The following is a 21,685-nucleotide window of genomic DNA, read 5'->3' as shown; positions in this document are numbered from 1 at the left end:
CAAGCTTCCACAGTTGCTATAAAGATCCACTGGTTGCAACCAAAGGGGAAGGGGGTTCGTGAAGCAGAGCCCCTTAGCTGCGAAGTCTGAGCTGCAGACTTCCGCAAGCTCACCACAACCCAGGGTGGGTTGACTCTGTCTTCATTTGGGAAACGAGAAGCCAGTCTAGATGAGTATTAGCATTCCCTTCTAGTGATCAAAGTTGGGTTTGATGAATGCAGAGAGAAGGGGGTGGATCCCATGCCCTAGGATGGGCTGGAAGACAAATGTGACAGTTGGACCGGTCACTACATGAGAAATGGCCTCAAAGCCCCAGGCAGGTCCCTTGGTCTGCTGAGTCAGCACAACAGCTGTACTGTAAAGCTATTTTCAGCAACCAGGTATTATATTTCTAGTAAGAATAGAGCAAAAACATCCCACCAAGGCCAAAAAGACTGGGCTAGCTCCGTGAGCCTTGGTCACTGTAGCTAGGTCGGAAGCTGCCTAGGGACTCACCTTGAGGATGGTGGCCACTGTCTCCTGTGAGGCGTGTCTCAGGTCTTCTCCATTCACAGACAAGATCTGGTCTCCTTGAATCAACCTGCCATCAAGGTCTGCGGCTCCGCCTTTTACAATATCAGATATAAACACTCCGCTTCCAGTCCTGTTAATATCACCAAGTATTGTGGGATTGGCACAGGCAGTTAATTATTAATTAAAATTGGACCTTACTTTATAAAGACTTATGTTAAGATTTAAAACTCAAAAGTTCTAAAACCAATCCATTAAGTCCACTGACATCCACTAACTTTATAATAATAAGCTTCACGATTAGATTATGCCTCTTTGTCCTTTATATTACACATCCATCTTTGCCTACTGTGTTCTTACTTTTATTGGTGGTGTAAACTGGGATCCCAGCACTTGGGAGGTGATGATTTTACTACAGAAAAATAGAAATTTACTTTTTATTTTATTTTTTGTTTTTTCAAGACAGGGTTATTCAGTGTAGCCTTGACTGTCCTGGAACTCCTCTGTTGACCAGGCTGGCCTTGAACTCACAGAGATCCACCTGCCTCTGCCTCCTGAGGGCTGGGATTAAAGGAGTGCACCACCACTGCTGGTGGATATTTATTTACTTTGTAAAGATGCAGAGTTTATGGCCTGGAGTACAGCTCTGTGGCTGACTGCTTTCTGGTGGAAGCATGACCCTGGGGTGATCCCAGCACCCCATACAGAAATGAGATGAGCAAGTTATTCTCTTAGAGTAGAGTCCATTGCTAGTAACTTCCTTTTCTTAAAATATATTTTTAAATTATCATGTTTTTATGTAGGTAGATATGTGCATGCCAGTACATGCATGGCGGTCAGAGGACAGAATGTGGGGTTGTTACTCTCCAGAGAATCTAATCCAGAGCTTCACGCTTGCTAGGCAAGCAGTCTACCAACTGAGCTAAATCCCCAGCCTCTTATTTTCAGTCTTTAAAGAATTATGGAATTACTTGTCAAGAGGATCTGTAACCCTTAAGAGATGCATTTGATCCTTTACAATGAAAAGCTTCATACTAAAGAATATAAATGTTCTTCTCAAACTAAATCTGCAATACAGATGGTGGACGAGGATCACTTTGTCCATCTCTGACTCGACAGTAAGGGCAAACTCAGTGTGTGGTGGTGCATTCCAGCTGAGTCTGAGACTAGCCTCAGCTACACAATGGGACCCTATCTCAAGAAACACCATAAAACAGAGCCACCATCTCTGATTGGGATGTCCTCAGGGACACAGAAAGCAACTCATCTTGTCTCCACAGTTGCTCTGCACCCTCATGTGCAACAGCGGAATGCAGACTCAGCAGCCCAGCTGGAACCAGCTGTATCTCAACATGACATGTCTTAGAAACCCCTCATTACTCTACAGTAAGCTTTCATTTCCAGTGTTTAGAAGTATTAGTCCCCATATGCTGGAAAGAAAGGCTGACCTTGACTTGAACAATTCATCCTTACCGTTTCCCAACAATGCTCAGGCCCAGTCCTCGGCCAGTCTTCTTCTGCAGATCCACAAGGAACACTTCCAAGTTCTCCTCATCTCTGTATTGCGCCTCATCTCTGTACACCACCAGGCGCACCTTCTGGGGAGTCTGCCTCAGGGCTGTGATGGCTTCTTCATGGCTGCAGCTCCTCAGGTCAACCCCATTAACCTGTAACAACAGCCATTCTGAGATGAGCAGCTTACCGCAGAGACTTCAGCCTGCTGCTGCTCCTTGATCCAACTGATAAGGACTCTCTAGAAAGTTCCAGTCATTCTCAAAGCACACCACAGTGACCATCGAGAGCATGAGCTGCTTCACACAAAAAGACCCCACCACACAAAGAACAGAGGGTGGGTTGGTGTGCCTGGTCACATATTTACACAGCTGTGAACTTCACTGCGGAGTTAGGAGAGCTGGTGTGTGCGTGTGTGTGTGTGTGTGTGTGTGTGTGTGTGTGTGTGTGTGTGTGGTTAGTTGTTGAGGTTGGAGGGAAGGAGCTAGTACAGCTATTATCCCAGTTAGTAAGTATCTTTGGGCTGTTTGCTTGTTGGACTTGACTATTCTTTGTTTGTTTGTCTTTCTGTGACAGTCTCACTATGTAGCCCTGGCTGTCCTAGAAATGCTATGTAGAACAGGGTAGTCTCAAATTCACAGATATCTGCCACCTCTGTCTCTCGAGCACTGGTATTAAAAGTCTGCACCATTACAAATCTGGCTGGCTCCTCACCCTTAGTTGCTCAGATCACATCATCTTCAGTACTGGCCCAGAAGGAAATAAAGGACAAGTGTTTCCAACAGCTTCAAAGAAGCCCTTGAAGGTTCATATTTGAATCTGATAGCAAGGACACAGAGAGGCCCACTACCAGAGAACACACGATACTGGGAACAGTCAGTAAAGACACACAAATCTGGGACCCCATCCCTAAACCCCACTCTCTTGCTCTGTTATATGGAGATCACAGACAATTTACTTTTTAGGTAAATATTTCCATCGTGCTTGTAATGCCAATACTTATGGATTCCGTCCCTCCAAAGTTTTCATTTTTACTAATGAATATTAGCTATATAAATACCAGGTATCATTGTGGTATCTCCACAATACACATAATGTACTCTGATCATACTTATTACTTCCCTTATTACCTCCTCTCATCCCCACACCCTCTTCCTGATCTTCATTTTCCAAGCAGTCCCTCTTTCACTTTCATGACTTCCACCCACACAGACATGAGACGGAACACGTGATACTTGACCAAGTCTGACTTATTTTGCCTAACACGATGGTACCCAGTTCCATCAATTTTCCTGCAAATGACATGATTCTATTTTGGCAGAATAATACCACATGGTGTGTATATGTGTGCAAACTGTGTTTTCTTTATATATGGATGGGCATCTAGGTTGATTCTATGACTTGGCTTTTGAGAATAAATAGTACCACAAAGCTGGACAGGGGGTTGCACACTTGTAATCTCAACACTCAGGAACTCCCACATATCTGAAGCTAACCTGAGTAACACAGCAAAGCGCTGTCTCAAAACAAACAAACGAAATGGAACAGTACTACTGTAAACACGCATATGCCGGCATCTCTACTGCGTGCTGATGAAGACTGAGCTATGTGCTCAGGGGTCTCTCTGGATCACCTTGTTCTTTTTTCAGGTTTCTGTGTGAGCGGTGCCACTGCAAGCATGTGGGGTCAGAGGGCAGCTGTAGGGGCTTCTCTTCTTCCACCACATGGCTCAGGGATGGAACTCAGCACTCAGGTTACTAGGCCCTCTTACTTGCTGAGCCATTTCACTCTGTGCTGTCTCTTTGCACTGGCTAACTACTTCCTTTGCCATGCAGAAGCTTTTTAATTTCTGTGATCTCATTTGTCAGTTCTTTCTTGACTAGAGTCTTATTCAGAACTCACTGCCTATGTCTACTCCTGAACTGTTTCTCCTCTTTTTCCAAGTAGTTTAAAGTCTTGAATTATGGTTGTCTCGGTTATGTTTCTATTGATGTGATAGATAAGACACCATGACCAAGGCAACTTATAAAAGCAAGCATTTCCTGGGGCTCACAGATCCAGAAGGTTATAATCTATGATTGCCATGGTAGGGAGCATGGCTATAGTCTAAATTCAATATATACTGTTATCATGACCATTTACAGATGAAGAAACCAAGGTGTGGAGAGGCCAAAAAATTTGACCAAAATCACACATCTAGTAGGTGGAGAAGTTAACATTTGAACCCAAATTTGTTTTCCTTTCTATAAAAACGTGTGTGTGTGTGTGTGCGCGCGCGCGTGTGTGTATGTGGAAGACAGAAGGTGACACTAAGTATCTTTTACTATTCTTTCTCTACCTTATATATTGAGGCAGGGTTTCTCACTTGAACCTAGAGCTTGAGAGAGGACTTCATACTGTAGCCCAGGCTAACCTCAAACTCACTATATAGTTGAGGCTGGACTTGAATTCCTGATATTCCTGCATCTACTTCTCAGCTGTTGGTTTATGGAGGTCAGCCACCACACCAATCAGAAACATTTTTAAAAGTGCTGAGCACATGGCTTGATGGTAGGGTGCTTGAATTTAATTCTCAATTCCATTTTTTTTAAAACTATTGACTCATCTCTCCAGTTCCTAACTACACAATCTTTCCATTCTAGTCCTTTCACCACGCAGCCTCATAGGTTAGCCCCTGACTAGGTTATTAGATGGATCATCACAAATAGTTAAATAGTTGGTACTGATCAGTAAATTTCTACAAAGAAGGAACTCAGGGACAGGGTAGCTTTGGATTCAAAGTCACTCCTTCCGGGTGACATCTTGGAAAAGAGCCGAACAAAAGGAAAAATAGCCCCAACTCTGGACAGACTGGTGGCAAGAGTGGAAGAGCTCCTGACATGTGACTTCCACCCCTTATTCTGATACAGCCCTGAGTGACCCAAGAAGGTCAAGCCTGTCTCTGAACCTGGTCCCTTTATTTCTTCAGTAAAAGACAGTCTAAGGCTTTCCTAACTCTGATACCCAAAGACCAGGGACCCTAGGCATCCAAGGAGGAAGGGAGACCCAACTTTTCTTGAAGAAGGTAACTTTGGGGCTGTGTTTAAATTTTTTTAATTATTTTATTTTTAATGTTTATGGATGTTTTGATTGCATGTATATCTGTGCACCATATGTATGCCTAGTGGTCAAAGAAGCCAGGAAAGGGTGTTAGATCCTGTGGAACTAGAGTAGCAGATGAGTTGCCATGTAAACGCTGAATCCTCTGGAAGAGCAGCCAATGCTATTAATTGCTTAGCCATCTCTTGATGGAGGAAGGTCATTGGCTAATAAAGAAACTGCCTTGGCCCATTTTATTGGTTAGAACATAGGTGGGTGGAGTAAACAGAACAGAATGCTGGGAGGAAGAGGAAGTGCGCTCAGAGGTGCCATGCTCTCCTCTCTCTGGGGCAGATGCCTCAGACAGACGCCAGGCTCCTCTCTCCCAGGCAGCTCTGACCCAGGATGGACGTAGGCTGAATCTTTCCCGGTAAGACTGATGCTACACAGATTATTAGAGATGGGTTGATTGGGATATGAGAATTAGCCTGTAAGGGCTAGAGTTAATGGGCCAAGCAGTGTTTAAAAGAATACAGTGTCCGTGTAATTATTTCGGGGCATAAGCTAGCAGGCGGCCGGGGTGCTGGGGACACAGCCCCGCCGCTCATATTACTACAATCTCTCTAGCTCTGCCTTTAAAAAATTAATTAATTTTGTTGTACTCAGGGCTTTGCACATGCTAGGTATGAGCTTTCCCCACCCCACTGGGCTGTTGTCTAAATCAGATTCTGTGAGCCAAGAACATGCCTAAAAGGCCAATCACCCATTACCAAGATGCCGTTTCCTTTCTGGTGCATCTCAGCACTCACAGACATCCAGAGTCATGGTGGTTAAGGACATGGGTTCAGACAGAGGCTGAATTCAGTTACTATGCCAGTCTGACGTCCTGGCTTTGTGAAACCCAGAGATATGACTTCATTTGGGTTTCTGTGTCATTCATGAGCTGGAGCCAGGAAGAATACCTACTTCGCGTTGAGAATCGACTGAAATAAACTCTGTCAGGTTTATGGTTTGTGACTCGGCACATAGGTATTTACTGTAAGAAAGAAATGACGGGCCGAAAGGAAATGCTGCCAGAGCTGTTTTCCTCTGCGCAGAACGCCTCACCATTCCTTCAGGCCACTAAGTATGCTTTTGCATTGTTAGTGAATCAACCGACAGAACAAAGGGGAAACTGTGCTTCTAGGGAGTGTGAGATATGCTGATTATTTTCCTGTGGTCCAACAGATGGCACACAAGACCACTTCTACTACTTGAAACACTAGGTGACCTCGTGGACTGAAGGTGAACTTTGTAAGCCGTCTCAAAGGCCTTAGTAAATACACAAATAATTGAAGGCACTGCCATTGAACTCTAACACTACAAAAGCAATTTTTACCAAGTTCTGGCACTAGGGGGCCTGCTCAGATCAGAGTGACCTCAGCCGGGCTTCCACAGGCTGCGCTGGTCAGGAAGCGGCGTGAAGGAACAGTCTGAGCATTGCTTTAGGCGTCTTAGACAAGCACTGCCGGCAGTGTTCACAACACTGCTTGCCGATGTGGGGGTAGTGGGAGTGGCCCCCTGTTTGAGAAGAGCTCTTGAAGGTCCTGCTGTCACATCCTTTTAGTAGGCTGGGCATATGAAAAGTGGACGAGCCACTGCCAGAGGAGGGCTTAGGAGAATTAACTCTCTTTCTGATCCTACTTTCACAGGATATAACGGCAGTAAGGTAGGGTAAGAGAAGGGACTGGCCTAAAAACCACCAGGAAGAAGAGTTTATGCTCATCAATGTCTGAAATTGTTTGGTTGAGTTTTTGGAACGAAATCTGGCTTTATCCTAATTTTAACATTAAGATACTGTGATGTTCAACATTGTCAATTTGACAAGATCTACACCCACTGAAGAGATGAACCTTCCAGCATGTCTGTGGATTATATAGATCGGCTACTGTCTCAGCCTAATCAAGGAGGAGAATGTGAGTTGGGCGTGTTCTTGCTGTTCTCTGCTCCTGTGTCTGGATGCATTGTGATCAACTATCACCTACTTCTGCCACCACACTCTCGGTCAGAGCTGTATCCCCTGGAGCTGTAAGGCAAACAAGCCCCTTTCCTTAAGTTGCTTTGTTGAGCACTCTGTTGTGTCAAAGAGATGAGCAATAAGGAACAGATATTATAAAAGCCATGGCAGAACAGCTTGCAGAATGTATGATAAAAAGGGATAGTGGTCTTAAAAAATGGAATTGAGAATTAAATTCAAGCACCCTACCATCAAGCCATGTGCTCAGCACTTTTAAAAATGTTTCTGATTGGTGTGGTGGCTGATCTCCATAAGCCAACAGCTGAGAAGTAGATGAAGGAATATTAGGGATTCAAGTCCAGCCTCAACTATATAGTGAGTTTGAGGTTAGCCTGGGCTACAGTATGAAGTCCTCTCTCAAAACAAAAACAAAAGTAGCTTAGTTTGGGCTAGCAAGATGCCTCAGTGGCAAGCCACTTGCTAGCAAGTCTGATTTGAGTTTGATCCTGGAACTCACATGGTGGAAGGAGAAAACAGGCTCCTGTAAACTGTCCTTGGATCTCCACACGTGTGCTGTGGCATGCGTGTGTGTGTGCGCGTTGCCCCCCACATTCATACACATATAGGCAATAAATGAATAAATGTTTAAAAAAAAAGTCTTGTTTAAGTTTTCATTTTTAACGAGTTCTCACCAAGTTGCCTACCCTGGCCTTGAACTCACTCTAAATCTCTGGCAGGCTTTGAACTAGGGCAGCTTCCTGAGTGCTGGGATCATAGCCTGTACCATCAGGCCTAGCAGGAAAATTCAACTAAGATATAACTGATAGAAAATCAGGTATATACATTTGCATTTAAAAAACGATTTATTTTATATGTATCAGTATTTTGCCTATATGCATGGCTGTGTCCACAGAGGCTAGAAGAGAGTGTTGCATCCCCTGGCACGCTTGTTACAGACAGTTGTGAGCTGCCATATGGGTGCCAGCAATTGACCCCGGGTCCTCTGGTCTTCCAGTGCTGTGAACTTCTGAGCAAACTGGGAAATTTCTACTTTTAATATTAAACCCACTCATCTTGAAATGCCAATTATGACAACACCAATTGACTAGAAAATCTAGGAAGGATAAGAAAGAAACCAGAAGTCCCCAAAACTTTGATCAGTAAAAAACAGTGTTGCTTGCAAAAGCATCCAGTCTAATTCCTGAAGAAGGCCCGTTTGTTTTTCTAACCTCATTCATCAGTGCCTTGATAAGTGCACTGGGGATGCATCCTAATCCAGTGTGCCACACAGTCAAGGTCTGCAGAAAAACCCGGCAACTGGATCTGAACTTAATTTGCACTTAGCCTGGATTCCCTTTTCACCCTTGCATCTAAGGTGCTCCACTCTTGATTACAGCCCTGTTTCATCTTGAAAGCCAGAAATGAGCCACTAAAGGAGAAATAAAGTTCTGTGATGTCATTCATAATATGTTATAATAAAAATACAAAGCGAAAATTACATATGCGCACCATAAAGTCTCTTCCATTAAATTCATTCAGTGAAAGATGCTAAAGTCTCACACCACTGAAACTCTCTTTAGCTCTACCTACCAGAGTGCCTGGAATTGACCGTGTTGTGGGATAACCTTTTTGTATACTGTGAAGAAGTGTCTCTGCCTAAGGTGCCTTCTGATTGGTTTAACAAAGAACTGAATGGCCAATAGGTAGGCAGGAGAGACCAGGGAGAACTTCCAGGGAGAGAGTCGAATTTGGGGTTAGATCCAGGCACACAGGAGACACCAGCGAGACACTGAGGAAGTCATGGAGGAAGTTATGGAGAATAGGCAACAAGCCAGGTGGCAGAATGTAGATTAATATAAATGGGTTAACGTAAGTTGTAAGAGCTAGTTGGGGATAAGTCTAAGCTAAGGCCAAGTTTCCATAACTAATAATAAGACTCTATGTCATTATTTGGGGGTGGCAGCCAAAAAGAAAGGCTGAAAAGAAAGTCTGACTATAGACTGGCTTCTTGCTCATCTGTTTCTTAGCTTCACACTGAATACTGTTACACTATTTGTTATTTTTAACATATTAATGTCATCAGTGGAAACTATTTCATTTAATGATATTTTTTTGCTTATCCTACTTTAAAGATTTTCTTACTTTAATTATGTCTATGTGTGTCTGTCTATATGTAGGAATGTGCACATGAGTCTGGGTGCTCTTGGAGGCCAGAGGAGCTAGATTTTCCCTAGAATTGGAGTTACAGGTGGTTATAAGTTGCTTGACACGGGTGCTGAGAATTGAATTTGGGTTCCCTGGAAGAACAGTAAATGTCCTTAACTGCTGAGCTATTTCTTCTGCTCCCTAGCATCTTTTAGAAGGCTTTAACAATATTGCAAAGCAACAGACTAATTAAAGAATTTGGTCAAGTAGCTCAGTGTTGGTAAGTACTAGATACCATCTAAAAGGAAAGATTTTACATTTTTATTGACTTAAAAATGTTAGTGGTGAGGCATGGCTTTCTTTTTTACAAATGGCGTACTAGAATTAAGGAGATTACTTATGGCAACAAAGTCTTTAAAATTGCAGGTGTGTGATGATTTATGTGTTTGTATGTATATGTTTTCAGCAGGGGATTTAGTAAGAAAGGGCAGAGAGATAGAAACCATAAATATATATATATATATTCCTGTCATATTAAAATGATAGAATTGTAAGTGGTAGTCTTCTTTGTAACTAAACTTATTCTCAGATTTAGACCAACAATGTCATGGTTATGACGCAGTGGTTGTTGGGCAACACCGAGAAAGAAGAGGCTATGGCACATGTTTTGTTCCGCAGGAAACAAATCACTGCGGGAACAGTAGAATCAAAGACAGACGTTTTGACTTTAGGGACCAAGGTTAATCATGTCCAGTGTCACAAAGAACAATTCAGAATGGGGTACCTCTAAAATCTGGTCTCCAGCCCACAGTCTTCCATCTCTGGCTGCTGCACCTTCTTCATAGACTTCATGGATAACTATAGCATCCTATAAAAGAAAAATTCCCACTAATGGTTAGCAACCAGACACAACCTTAAGCAAGCATCCAGATGATGGGCAGCAACCCATAACTGGTCATTTGCTAATGTTTATTTGCTTGATATAAACATAAATAAGAAGCAAAGTTAACGGTTCAGAAGTACAATTATATTTTCCAAAGATGATTATTTCACTCCTTTAGGACAAGATTTGTCTCAGATTCCATGTTAAACTTCCCCCGTGTTCTTTCTGTTGACCTTAAACATTTGCTGCTGCATTCAAACTTGAGGTGAACTCTGCATCATTTACTTTTTACTGGTAATTTTAAACAGTTTCAGATATTTACTAGAGCTCAAGGGTTCAGCGTAGAAGAAGTGTGGCCTGATCAAGGGTTCTGCCAGGCCTCATTACTTGGGCGATGAAAGAAAAGAACCTGGTGAAATGAGCTCGTGTTGAAGGACAAAGCGGGATGTGGGAGGAAGCACTCAGAAACCAAGGACAGGTCAGCCGTGGGTTTGGGACGCCTTTGAACTGAATACTCTAGGCCAGAATTGTAGGACACTTCCTGTGACAGGTAACCTTTGCTTAAAAAATGTCTCCTCATTAATGAATTAAAGTAATCTGCATCTCTTCGTATTCATAATCTCATTGTTTGTTTTCTTCTATTTAAAGTTTTTTTCAATATCCTTTTAGTCATGTCCTTGTGGGTGTCTGCTGTCTGAGTCTGAGGAGAGGTCTAGGATGTGATGTGTTCAAAGATGGCACTGCCCCTTCCAGCTGTGGGTCTGCAGAAGGCCATGAGCTCTTCTGGAACTGAACAGTTTACTAACTACACATGTGGCTGGCCGCCAAGTGTCACCATGGGCAATAGAATGATCAGCTTTCTTGTCACTCGTTAGCGAACACCTATGTAGCTAAGGTGCCACACACGTCCATCTGCGCCACTCAGTCTTCCTAACAGCTGAGCAACCTAGCACTGTTAATCCTGCTTGCAGAAGAGCAAGTGAAGGTCTATGGGTTTCAGTTCTGAACAGGTCTTTGCAGTTTCTGACAGGACAGACGTAAGTCTGGGCTCCCACCATGTGACTGATCTGTTTGAAAAGGCCAGGCTTCTCCATATGACCAGTTCTGCGGAAAAACTGCCACCTCAGTTCCATAGCAATAGCCTCGAGGGCACGAGTGGATCATTTTGTGTGGAGTGGAAGGAAGGAAGCCTTGGGGCTAGTAAGACGTTGCTGTCTACAGATCTCAATGGCAGAAGGTGGCAAGGATCTGGTCCCCACTGCCACAGTGTGAATCCCCAGCCCCACAAACAAGCTTCTCTTTCAACTCCACTGGTTCCTTGTATCTTTTCTCCAGCCTTTACCTCTCCAGAGCTGTTTCTGAGTGAGTTTTTTTTTTCAGGGCAGGATAATATAACCAACAGCACACCATATACCACTGATAGGTTGATATTTAAATACATATAGAGAAATCATCTTTATGTGTTTAGAAAGTATGAAGGGCTTCAAATGTTGAAAGGTAACTCCTTTGTTCCTGACGTTCTCCTCAAATCAATCAAGGGTCACATCCTCCACTAATCCTTGGTGTGAGTCACCACTGCATCCCTGTACTTAGCAGAATATCACAGTTGTCTTTCCATGGACCCATTCCCCTATCCCTGATGCTAAAATTCAGAACTGCTCCCAGTTCATCTCTGTGTTCTGGTGGCAACCCGAAGCAAATACCCATCAAGTGTTCTATTCAGTGTTTATCAAGAAAACATGGACGAGAGAAGAGAGAGATCAAGATGACTCTGAATGGTGAGGTGGGTAAGGCTAATATGTCTTAATTCTGTTTCAGTCCTACCTTTTGACGGCAAAGTATTAACAATACAAAACCAAAACACTCAACCAAAAATGGATGTGAAAGTCATATGAATTCCCATATGAATTTTGTTAGCTCAGAGAACCATTTAAAGGAGCCAAGCAGGAGAGAGACTTAATTATCACCGAGCCCCACAAAATCCCCAAATTCCTCCAAGGGGATTAAACTCTGAATTGCTGGAAAAGAATTTGATAATATGTAATAACAGAGCCTTAGACAGAGGCAAATTCACTGCACACTACAGCGCATCAATCAAATTTTCTTTACTGTTCAAGCTGCCAACAAGTAGATAAAGTAACTCATAAACACACTAATCATTCAGCAAAAGGCAATTTTATCCTTGTCACAATAGGCCCATAACACTTAAGGAAGCCATGTGTTAGAAAAATTAAGCAATGTCGTCCGTGGGCTGAAAGAGCTTAAAAAGCTTTACATTGTGGACAAGCTATTCTAGACTAATGAGATTTTTATATTTAACACGTGTAGATTTTCAGTAGATTACTTTAATAAGCATTTTAGAACAGAATTTTGACTGGGAACTCTATGGTAGATAATTATGAAGGTCTGTGTCCACATGGCTTTGTTTCCTGCTTGCAGGCAAGTTTTCCATAGCTTGGATCACCCTTGAAGGAAAAGCAGTCTTTGCCACACTCGTAAAAGCCTCCAACCACACTCCCCACAAGAACTCCTAAGGGATGCTTTAACCACAAAAGTTCCACATTAAATTTCACATTTAAGATGGAAAACATTTATCAGTATTCCAAAAAAGTGTCAGACCTCGTTATCCTGCCTTCAGGGAAAAACTGCTCCTAATGAGAAAGACCCACGAGTACCGAAAGCAATATTAAATATATTCCGTATTAAATGGGCATTTCTTTCTTTCGAGAGAAACCATGGCTCAGACCTCTGTGAGCCCTGCTGCTTCCAAAGACTACTTAATAGAGTTCTTAGCTGTCACTGTTCAGAAATCACAGTAGGCACGCCTTCTACGAAGTGCAGTGCGCTCTGCTCACAGCCAAAGCACTGAGCCATGAGGGGGGCTAATGCAGCGAGGGGAGTAGAAGCCTAAACCATACTCCAATATTCACTGAAAACACAGGCTGGACGTAGCTAAAGATGAAACGTGGGTTAAGCTGATGCAGCTTATCTCATTTTGAGCAAAATTGTAAGCTTGAACTATATCTATTAAATACAAAGAATACAGTTCTTATGATTCTTCTTAGAACCCAGATCCTTTAATACTCTCTTCAATTCTCTCTCTCTCTCTCTCTCTCTCTCTCTCTCTCTCTCTCTCTCTCGCTCTCTCGCTCTCTGTATGTATCCGTGTACATCTGTGTGTCTGGACCCAGGGCCTTGTGAATTCATGTTAACCCAGTGGTCTATGATTTAGCTGTTTCCAGCCTCTTCACCCAATGCTTTTAGGAAGAAAGCTTTTCAATTAGACTTCAATTAGAACTTGATCTGAAAAAATAAAGTGCAGCAGTGTTTGGAAGGATTCCGGACTGGGAGTCTGAAGAGTCACACTTCCTGACACTCTCGAGGTAGCTCATTAAGTTTCTTTGTTCACGATACTTAACAATGTCAGTGGAACACACGCCCTCTAACTCCATATCAGCTTTACAATTCTGCTTCTTCCCACACGGTTGCACAAAGAATCTACCATATACTAGAGACTGACTGAATAATGAGCCCCCAACACAGACATCAAAGTTTCAGGGGTTATACCTAGTAAACAGAGGGAGGAAGATATGTCAATATAGTCTAAATGCAAGACTCTGAGGCATGCCAATATTTCTGTTTCTTGTCACCATGGAAACTCCAATGTATGACTTGCTGCTTTTCTCTGGGAGAAACATATTTTATTTGCTTTCTGAGCATTTTATACATGTATACAACACATCTTGATCATGATCTTCCCTTTCCCTCACTAACTCTGCCCAGATCCACCCCCTTTGTAATTTTTTTCCAAGAATGATTATGATAGAAGGAAATTTCAGGATTTCTATCTCCAATAGCTGTGGGTTCTGTCTCCACTACTAATCCAACTGGGCCTGTTGACATGGGGTCTGTAATCCCAGCTACTTGGGAGGCTGAGGCAGGAGGATGCCAAATTTAAAGGCATAATTCAGACAAAGCTTACGAGGAGCTGTGAGCTGCCTTTCACCGGAGACTTTGCTCCTGATTGACACAGGTGCTTAATTTCCATACCTGTGAGAACATTCCTGACGGAAGGAAGTCAATAGATGTGTCAAGTGTATATTAAATATACTGCTTTCCTATAAAACAACAGAATGTGACAGTACAAGAAACACAGGATCTGCCAAATTGATGTCCTCACTGCTTGTAAATTCCATAGACTAAACAGTTTCAATGCAACTAATACAATCACACACATACCCCTCCCCCCCCACACTTACTTTCAGGGGTCATAAACTTTTGCACACTATTTACCAGGTGACTAATCTATGAAATGAAGTCACAGTCATAATATTGACCACGAGAACTGCGGTGAGAATCAACAAACACGTTAGACTTTAATACTGTGATAAGCTTTCTCTTAAACTTAAAAATGAAGTTTATGCCGGGCAGTGGTGGCACACGCCTTTAATCCCAGCACTCGGGACGCAGAGGCAGGCGGATCTCTGTGAGTTCGAGACCAGCCTGGTCTACAAGAGTTAGTTCCAGGACAGGCTCCAAAACCACAGAGAAACCCTGTCTCGAAAAACAAACAAAACAAAACAAAACAAAAAATGAAGTTTAAATTTACCTAAAATTGAGTTCTTGTGCCAAGCTTGATTTAATAAAAAGGTGATGTTTATGAATATGTATATAACTGTCCATGCTGAAATATTAATTCATTGAAGGAAATGGATAATATTTGCATTACATTTTATTTTATTTCTCCCCTCCAAACCTTTTCATACACCCCCTTTCACTCTCCTCTGAATTCATGGCTTCTTCTTTTTTCACTAATTGTTATTGCATGCATATATGTATATGCATTACATTTTATAAGTCCCCACAGTTCCATTTGTTCCTTATTTATTGAAATCTTACTCAGCCTGCATAATATTATTGCTTGCAGTCACACTCTTATGGCTGAATGTCCAAATCCAGGGTACTATTCGTTAACATTCTTCCAGTGTGATTCATAGAGGTTTTGTAAACTCTACTTGATTTTAAAGTAAAGGTAAAAAGATGTTTTGTGTAAAAATAGATGACTTAAGCAATAATGATAAAAGGAGCTGTGCTTTGGGGGTTACATGCCAAGGCCAACCACGCTCCTCGTGAGATAGACTGTGCAGAGTTCACATGAGGGTGAACTGCTAACAATCAATGTAAATTAGCGCTCTACCCTGCTTACTTAAAAAATATCCAGGAGTTTAGACTGCTGTAGCACCACTTCCAAATTGTCAAAAGTAGTAATAAATAAGCGTGAACACAAAATGATGGGGTCAAATGGAATTACTTCAGAACAGACATGGCTGTGGGAAAGAAAGGTATTCTACACTTGAATTTCTTGGGAGGTGAACTTTGTCACATAATGTCCAAATGTCTGGGGCCTCCACCCTTATGATTTAGTAAGGTATAACACATCTGGCTTACACAACTGTGTAATAGAGGTAGATTAGATTGGTATTACTTTATAGAATTTGTGTGTTGTAACAAATTAGATTATTAGGGCTATGCTGCAGCTTAGTGGAAAGTGTATGGTTAATGTGTGTGAATCCTTGGGTCCAGCCCCAAGCATATAAATAGTTATTAAATCATGTGTGAAAAGAAAAAAGAAAAGTTAAAACTTGGACATTAATGATAAAATTCTAAATCTGACAGTCTAGAACAGGGGTTCTCAACCTTCCTAATACGCTAACCCTTTAATACAGCTCCTCATGTTGTGGTGACCCCAACCTTAAAATTATTTTGTTGCTGCTTCATAACTGTAATTTTGCTTCTGTTATGAATCATAATATAAATGTCTAATATTCAGGATATCTAATATGTGTTGTAGGGTTGCAACGCACAGGTTGAAAACCACTGGTCTAAAGCCTTTTAAAATTGAGAATATCTACATTTCTTAAAGCAGGAAAATGAAAGGAAATGGAAAATGTTATACCAAATGAGACAACCCAGACCCAGAAAGAACACAGTTCACAATCTACTCATATGAAGATCCTTGCTTCAAACATGGAGAATTGTGTGTTTGACCTGGAGTGTCTGTAGAAGTCAGGACACTAGAAAACGTTCATGAGAGAGGAGAGAGAATGAGGCCTCAGTCGAGAGTTAAAGGTTCAAGTGGGGGTGGGGCAAGGGATGGCAGAGGGAATGGGGAAGATGAGAGGATGCCAAGTGGATTAACCATAAGAGTGCATGAAAAAGTCTTAAGGAAACCTACTAAGCTATGAGCTAATTACAAATACAATTTAAACAAAAAAAGTTTAAACTGACGTACTCTGATGGGTAGGTACATTGCTGTTCCTAGAAGGTTATTTGAGTAAAAAAACCTCAGTTTCAGGCACTGAATACCTTCTTTAAATTAGTGGTCAAGGAGGCCTCAGAGGTACATATACAGGCTCCATTGTTCTTGGCTGTCCACCATAACTGCATGACAGTAAGACCCAACTGCTGAAGATACCACACACTGTGGTTTCTGGACACAGAAGAGGGTCAGTGAAGTGTTGTAAGACTCTTGCTGCCGGACTGAGCTCCCAAGGTCCCAATGAGGAGCAGAAGGAGGGAGAACATGAGCAAAGAAGTCGGGACCACGAGGGGTGCACCCACCCACTGAGACAGTGGAGCTGATCTACTGGGAGCTCACCAAGGCCAGCTGGACTGTTACCGAAAAAGCATGGGATAAAACTGGACTCTCTGAACATGGCGAACAATGAGGGCTGATGAGACGCCAAGGACAATGGCACGGGGTTTTGATCCTACTTAATGTGCTGGCTTGGTGGGAGCCTAGCCAGTTGGATGTTCACCTTCCTAGATATGGACGGAGCGGGGAGGACCTAGGACTTACCACAGGGCAGGGAACCCTGACTGCTCTTTGGACTGGAGAGGGAGGGGGAGAGGAATGGGGGGAGGAGGAGAAGGGTGGGAGGAGGGGGAGGGAAATGGGAGGCTGGGAGGAGGTGGAAATTTTTTTTTTTATTCTCCTTTTATCAATAAAAAAAAAAGACTCTTGCTGCCAAGTGAAGTAATCTGAGTTCAATCTCTGGGGTCCACATGGTGGAGGAGAGGACAGACTTCCAGCAAGCTGTCTGTCCTCTGATCTCCACTCTAGTGCATGCATGCCTGCGTGCATGTGCGTGTGCATGTGCGCACCCCCCCCCCAAATAAATGTAATAGATTTTTTAAAAACAACATCTGTAATTTATAATCTCTCTTAAGAATTCACCTGCCTCAGAAAAACAATTACTAAATGGGACCTCCTGACACTGAGAAGCTTCTGTAAAGCAAAGGACATGGTTGACAAGACAAAATGGCAGCCTACAGAGTGGGAAAAGATCTTCACCAACCTCACATCGGACAGAGGGCTGATCTCCAAACTATACAAAGAACTCAAGAAATTGGTCAACAAAAGGACAAATAATCCAATAAAAAATGGGGTACAGACCTAAGCAGAACTCTCAACAGAGAAATCTAAAATAGCTGAAAGACACTTAAGGAAATGCTCAACATCCTTAGCCATCAGAGAAATGCAAATCAAAACAACTTTGAGATTCCATCTGATACCTGTAAGAATGGCCAAGATAAAAAATACTGATGACAATTTATGCTGGAGAAGATGTGGGATAAAGCGAATACTCGTCCATTGCTGGTGGGAATGCAAGCTGATACAGCCCCTTTGAATATCAGTATGGTGATTTCTCAGATAATTAGGAAACAACCTACTCAAGATCCAACAATACCACTTTTGGGTATATACCCAAAGGATGCTCAATCATGCAACAAGGACATGTGCTCAACTATGTTCATAGCAACTTTGTTTGTTGTAGCCAGAACCTGGAAACAACCTAAATGCCCCTTGACTGAAGAATGGATAAGAAAAATGTGGTACATTTTGTCTACAAAGCAGAAAAATATAATGACATCTTGAAATTTGCGGGCAAATGGATAGATCTAGAAAACATCATATTGAGTGAGGTAACCAAACCCAAAAAGACAAATATCATATGTACTCACTTATAAGTGGCTTTTAGACATAAAGCAAAGAAAAATCAGCCTATAATTCATAATCCCAGAAAACCTAGACAAAAAAGAGGACCCTAAGAAAGATAAACATGGATCTAATCTACATGGGAAGTAGAAAAAGGCAAGATCTCCTGAGTAAATTAGGAGTAAATTGGGACCATGCGAGAGGGTAGAAGGGGATGGGAGAGGAAGGGAGAGGAGTAGAGAAAAATACATAGCTCACTAAAAACAAAAACAAATAATCAAAAAAGAAAAGAAAATATGGTACACATACACAATGTAATTTTATTTAATCATAAAAAATAATGAAACATGACATTAGCAGGAAAATGGATGGAGCTGGAGATTATTATTTTAAGTAAAATAAGTCAGACTGGGAAAAACAAATACCTCATGTTTTCTTTAGTGTTTGGAATTTAGGATTAAAATTATACATGCAAGAGCCGTATAATCCCAGCACTTGGGAAGCAGAGGCAGGTGGATCTCTGTGAGTTCGAGGCCAGCCTGGTCTACAAGAGCTAGTTCCAGGACAGGCTATAAACCACAGAGAAACCCTGTCTCGAAAAAGCAAAATAAATAAATAAATAAATAAAATTATACATGCAAGAAAAAAAGAAAACATGCTTTATAACTGTATTCATTAAATCATTCTCTTGAAGAATATAATATAACCATATTGTAATTTCTATATTGCCTGAAAGATTTTATTGGTGTATATAAATATGAAGAGCAGAGAACCAGAGATCAGAGAACATAAAAGAAGAATAAAAAGAAGTTCTGAAAGAAACGAAAAAAAAAAAAAAAAGAATTGACCTGCCTCATGTTTAGTGGAACAGCACTCAAAATATAAAAGCAAAGCCAGCGCCCTTGTTGGCTTTTCTCTTGTAACAAAACCCCAAGACAGTACAAAGATACTAATTAGGGATTTTATTTTTAAATTTTTCTTTGCAAAAGTAAAAACAGATTCTAACTTCCATAAAACAAACAAGCTAGCCCATAATAACTTGGCCTTACTTGCTAGTTAAATAAAATAAAGCAACTCCTAAGACTTTAAATGTTAAGAGCACAGTGTGAGATGTCAAACGTGGGCTATGACGCTTTCTCACACTATCATCCTGAAGATGAGAGCCATAAGTGTAAATGTGTATCCTCTGCTATAAAGCAAGAAGCTGAGTGGTTATACTTATGCAGAGGTTGAGTGTAGCCTTTCCCAAGAGTTCTCTAGGGACAACACACTCACTGGGTGCTGGCAGGTCACTTGTTGGTCCTCAATAATAATGTGACACCCGCCTGTGACTGAGTCCATGGAAAACACCTAATTTTGTATGAGAGGAGATTCACTCTCAGGACACAGGCACTGGGTCATTCCCATTCTTTACCAACAAGAAGTTAATCCTAAAGTTTCAAAGAAGGTCAAAACTGTCCCTCTGGCCTCTTTCCCAACCTTGCAGTTCACACTTCAATGAGATGATTTCAATACTGCTGTAGTTGTGCCCAGAAGTAATCAGGGACTCTAAGAATAAAACCCATTACAGAGACTCCTCATAGAGCCAATGGGGTCACAAGGCTTGGCACCAAGTGGGAACAGCACTCACTAGAGGAACTGAGTGAGGCCAACGGGCTAGTGTTCAGAAAGGCACAGGAGCCTGGTACGGGCCCTGTTTAAAGGGTGTAAGGCTCTGTACAGCTTCTAGATACACACGTAAAAATAGCACATAGAGTTTGGTAGATAGAATAAGTCCCTTCTACAGATGGTACACAGTGGTAGAGCTAGCAGAGAGAGACCCAAAGAGTGGACTTTAAAGCCAGACCATCTGTCCAAATACTACCTGTTCCCACCACCATGGTATGTCTTTGGAGAAATTCCCTAACACATCTCCCTCTCATCTGAAGATTCTACAACCAATACGACTTCTAGCACAGGGTGTTGTGAGGATGCATGTGAATTATACAACAAGAGTGCCTACAGCAGGTTTAGAAGCTTGATACCAGAAAACAAAACAAAAAATTCATCTAGAAACAAAGTCACATTTCATGGTATAGGAAACATATAGAGGTAAGAGATAAAGAGAACTAGGGATCTACTTGTGTTTGTGTGTGTACATGTGTGCGTGCGTGTGCATGTGTGTATACCAAAGAGCAACCTCGTACACCTTGTTATTTCAGACAAGGTTTCTCAATGGGCCCAGGACTTGCCGATTAGGCTAGGCTGGACCCCAGGAATCTGCCTGTCTTTGCCTCCCCAGCTCTGGAGTTACAAACACGTGTCGCCATACCATGTTGGGCATCACACTCGGGTCTTCATGCTCTCACAGTAAGCAGCTTACTGACTGGGTAATCTCTTAAGCAGAGGATTTACTCTAACAACTAAGGGCACTTGGCAATCTTAGCTAAGGCACATACCCCTAAGTATACGCTTGGCATTAACACCGGCACAGTGCCTCTCAGGTAACGTCCTGAGATTCTTCCCCCAAGAATCAGCACTGTGCTCAGCTCTGCTGCCATAAGGGCGCAGTGAGAGTCTACACTGTGGCTGCTGGCAACAGTGTCTAGAAAAGGGCCTGCCAGTGGCCCAGGATAAAGACCTACTCCTGAGTTTTCTTTTCCTCTGTAACACCCCACATCTGGCAATAAAATAACCTCAAATACTCTAGGCTGCTATATTTTGTTTCTTCAAGAATGTGGGTGTAAAACTCTGATCATGCCTTTAATCCCAGCACTCAGGAGGCAGAGGCAGGTGAATCTCTGTGCGTTCAAGGCCAGCCTGGTCTGCAAGAGTTAATTCCAGGAAAGCCAGGGCTGTTACACAAAGAAACCTGTCTTGAAAAATCAAATCAAACCAAAACAAAAGAAAACACCACCAAAAACCCCCTCCCAATCAGGAGACAGGCATTTTGAGAAGGTCTTTGGCAGGTCTGGGAGGGGCTAGCACTAGTTTTCAGCAGTTTTTACTTGCAGATTAGATGTCATCGAAGAGCAGTGTGGTATTTTGTGAGGCAAAGCAACACTTCACCAAGACCAGTAAGAACAAGGGAAGACAGGAAAAAAGATGGAATTATACACATATCAATGGAAGGAAATACAATGTGAATTAATAAACCACACCTTGGTTGCACAATGTGCTTTATCTGGATTCCTGGCTTCCACATTTCATATAACAATTAGTCTATAATAGTTAAACTCAGAAAAAGCTTTCTACAGCATCCCTTTTCCCTACCCTCTAAACATTGGAAGAATTATGATTTTTCATTGGTTGATTTCCTACCATAAGTAGACCGCAAACACTAAAAGATAGAGTTAATGAAGGCAGGGCAGTGTCACTCAATTTTACAGCCCAGGTCAAAGCAAGAAGAACTGAGCAAACATATGCAAGCTATCACAGAAGACCGTGCTCTCCAGAGGCTAGCCTGGCAGAGGCGTCACAGACGAGAACAGAGGCAGAAGGCTGTCTCCGAGGACAGGACCAGGTGTGTTTGTAAATCTTCTGAAGGGTTCACCCTTGTCATTAGCTCAGTACTTTCAAAGGC

At 42.2% G+C, this 21,685-nt stretch overlaps 1 protein-coding gene across 9 annotated transcripts in view; it reads right to left on the bottom strand.

Moving 5' to 3' along the window:
* The window catches only part of Patj (PATJ crumbs cell polarity complex component), a 314,603-nt gene that overhangs the window by 37,880 nt on the left and 255,038 nt on the right, over positions 1 to 21,685 (bottom strand). For all 9 annotated transcript variants that reach the window (XM_075944778.1, XM_075944774.1, XM_075944777.1 and 6 more), the window contains 3 exons: positions 10,026 to 10,109; positions 1,984 to 2,177; positions 496 to 643 (listed from right to left, as the gene is read on the bottom strand). In XM_075944778.1, coding sequence (XP_075800893.1) covers positions 496 to 643; positions 1,984 to 2,177; positions 10,026 to 10,109 — 426 coding nt within the window. The remainder of the gene's footprint in view (positions 1 to 495; positions 644 to 1,983; positions 2,178 to 10,025; positions 10,110 to 21,685) is intronic.

This window comes from Microtus pennsylvanicus, chromosome 13 (assembly GCF_037038515.1).
Source record: "Microtus pennsylvanicus isolate mMicPen1 chromosome 13, mMicPen1.hap1, whole genome shotgun sequence".
In the NCBI taxonomy this organism is placed as follows: Eukaryota; Metazoa; Chordata; class Mammalia; order Rodentia; family Cricetidae; genus Microtus; species Microtus pennsylvanicus.
The sequence above is the reverse complement of the archived record's forward strand: the minus strand, read 5'-3'. Positions and strand labels throughout refer to the sequence as shown.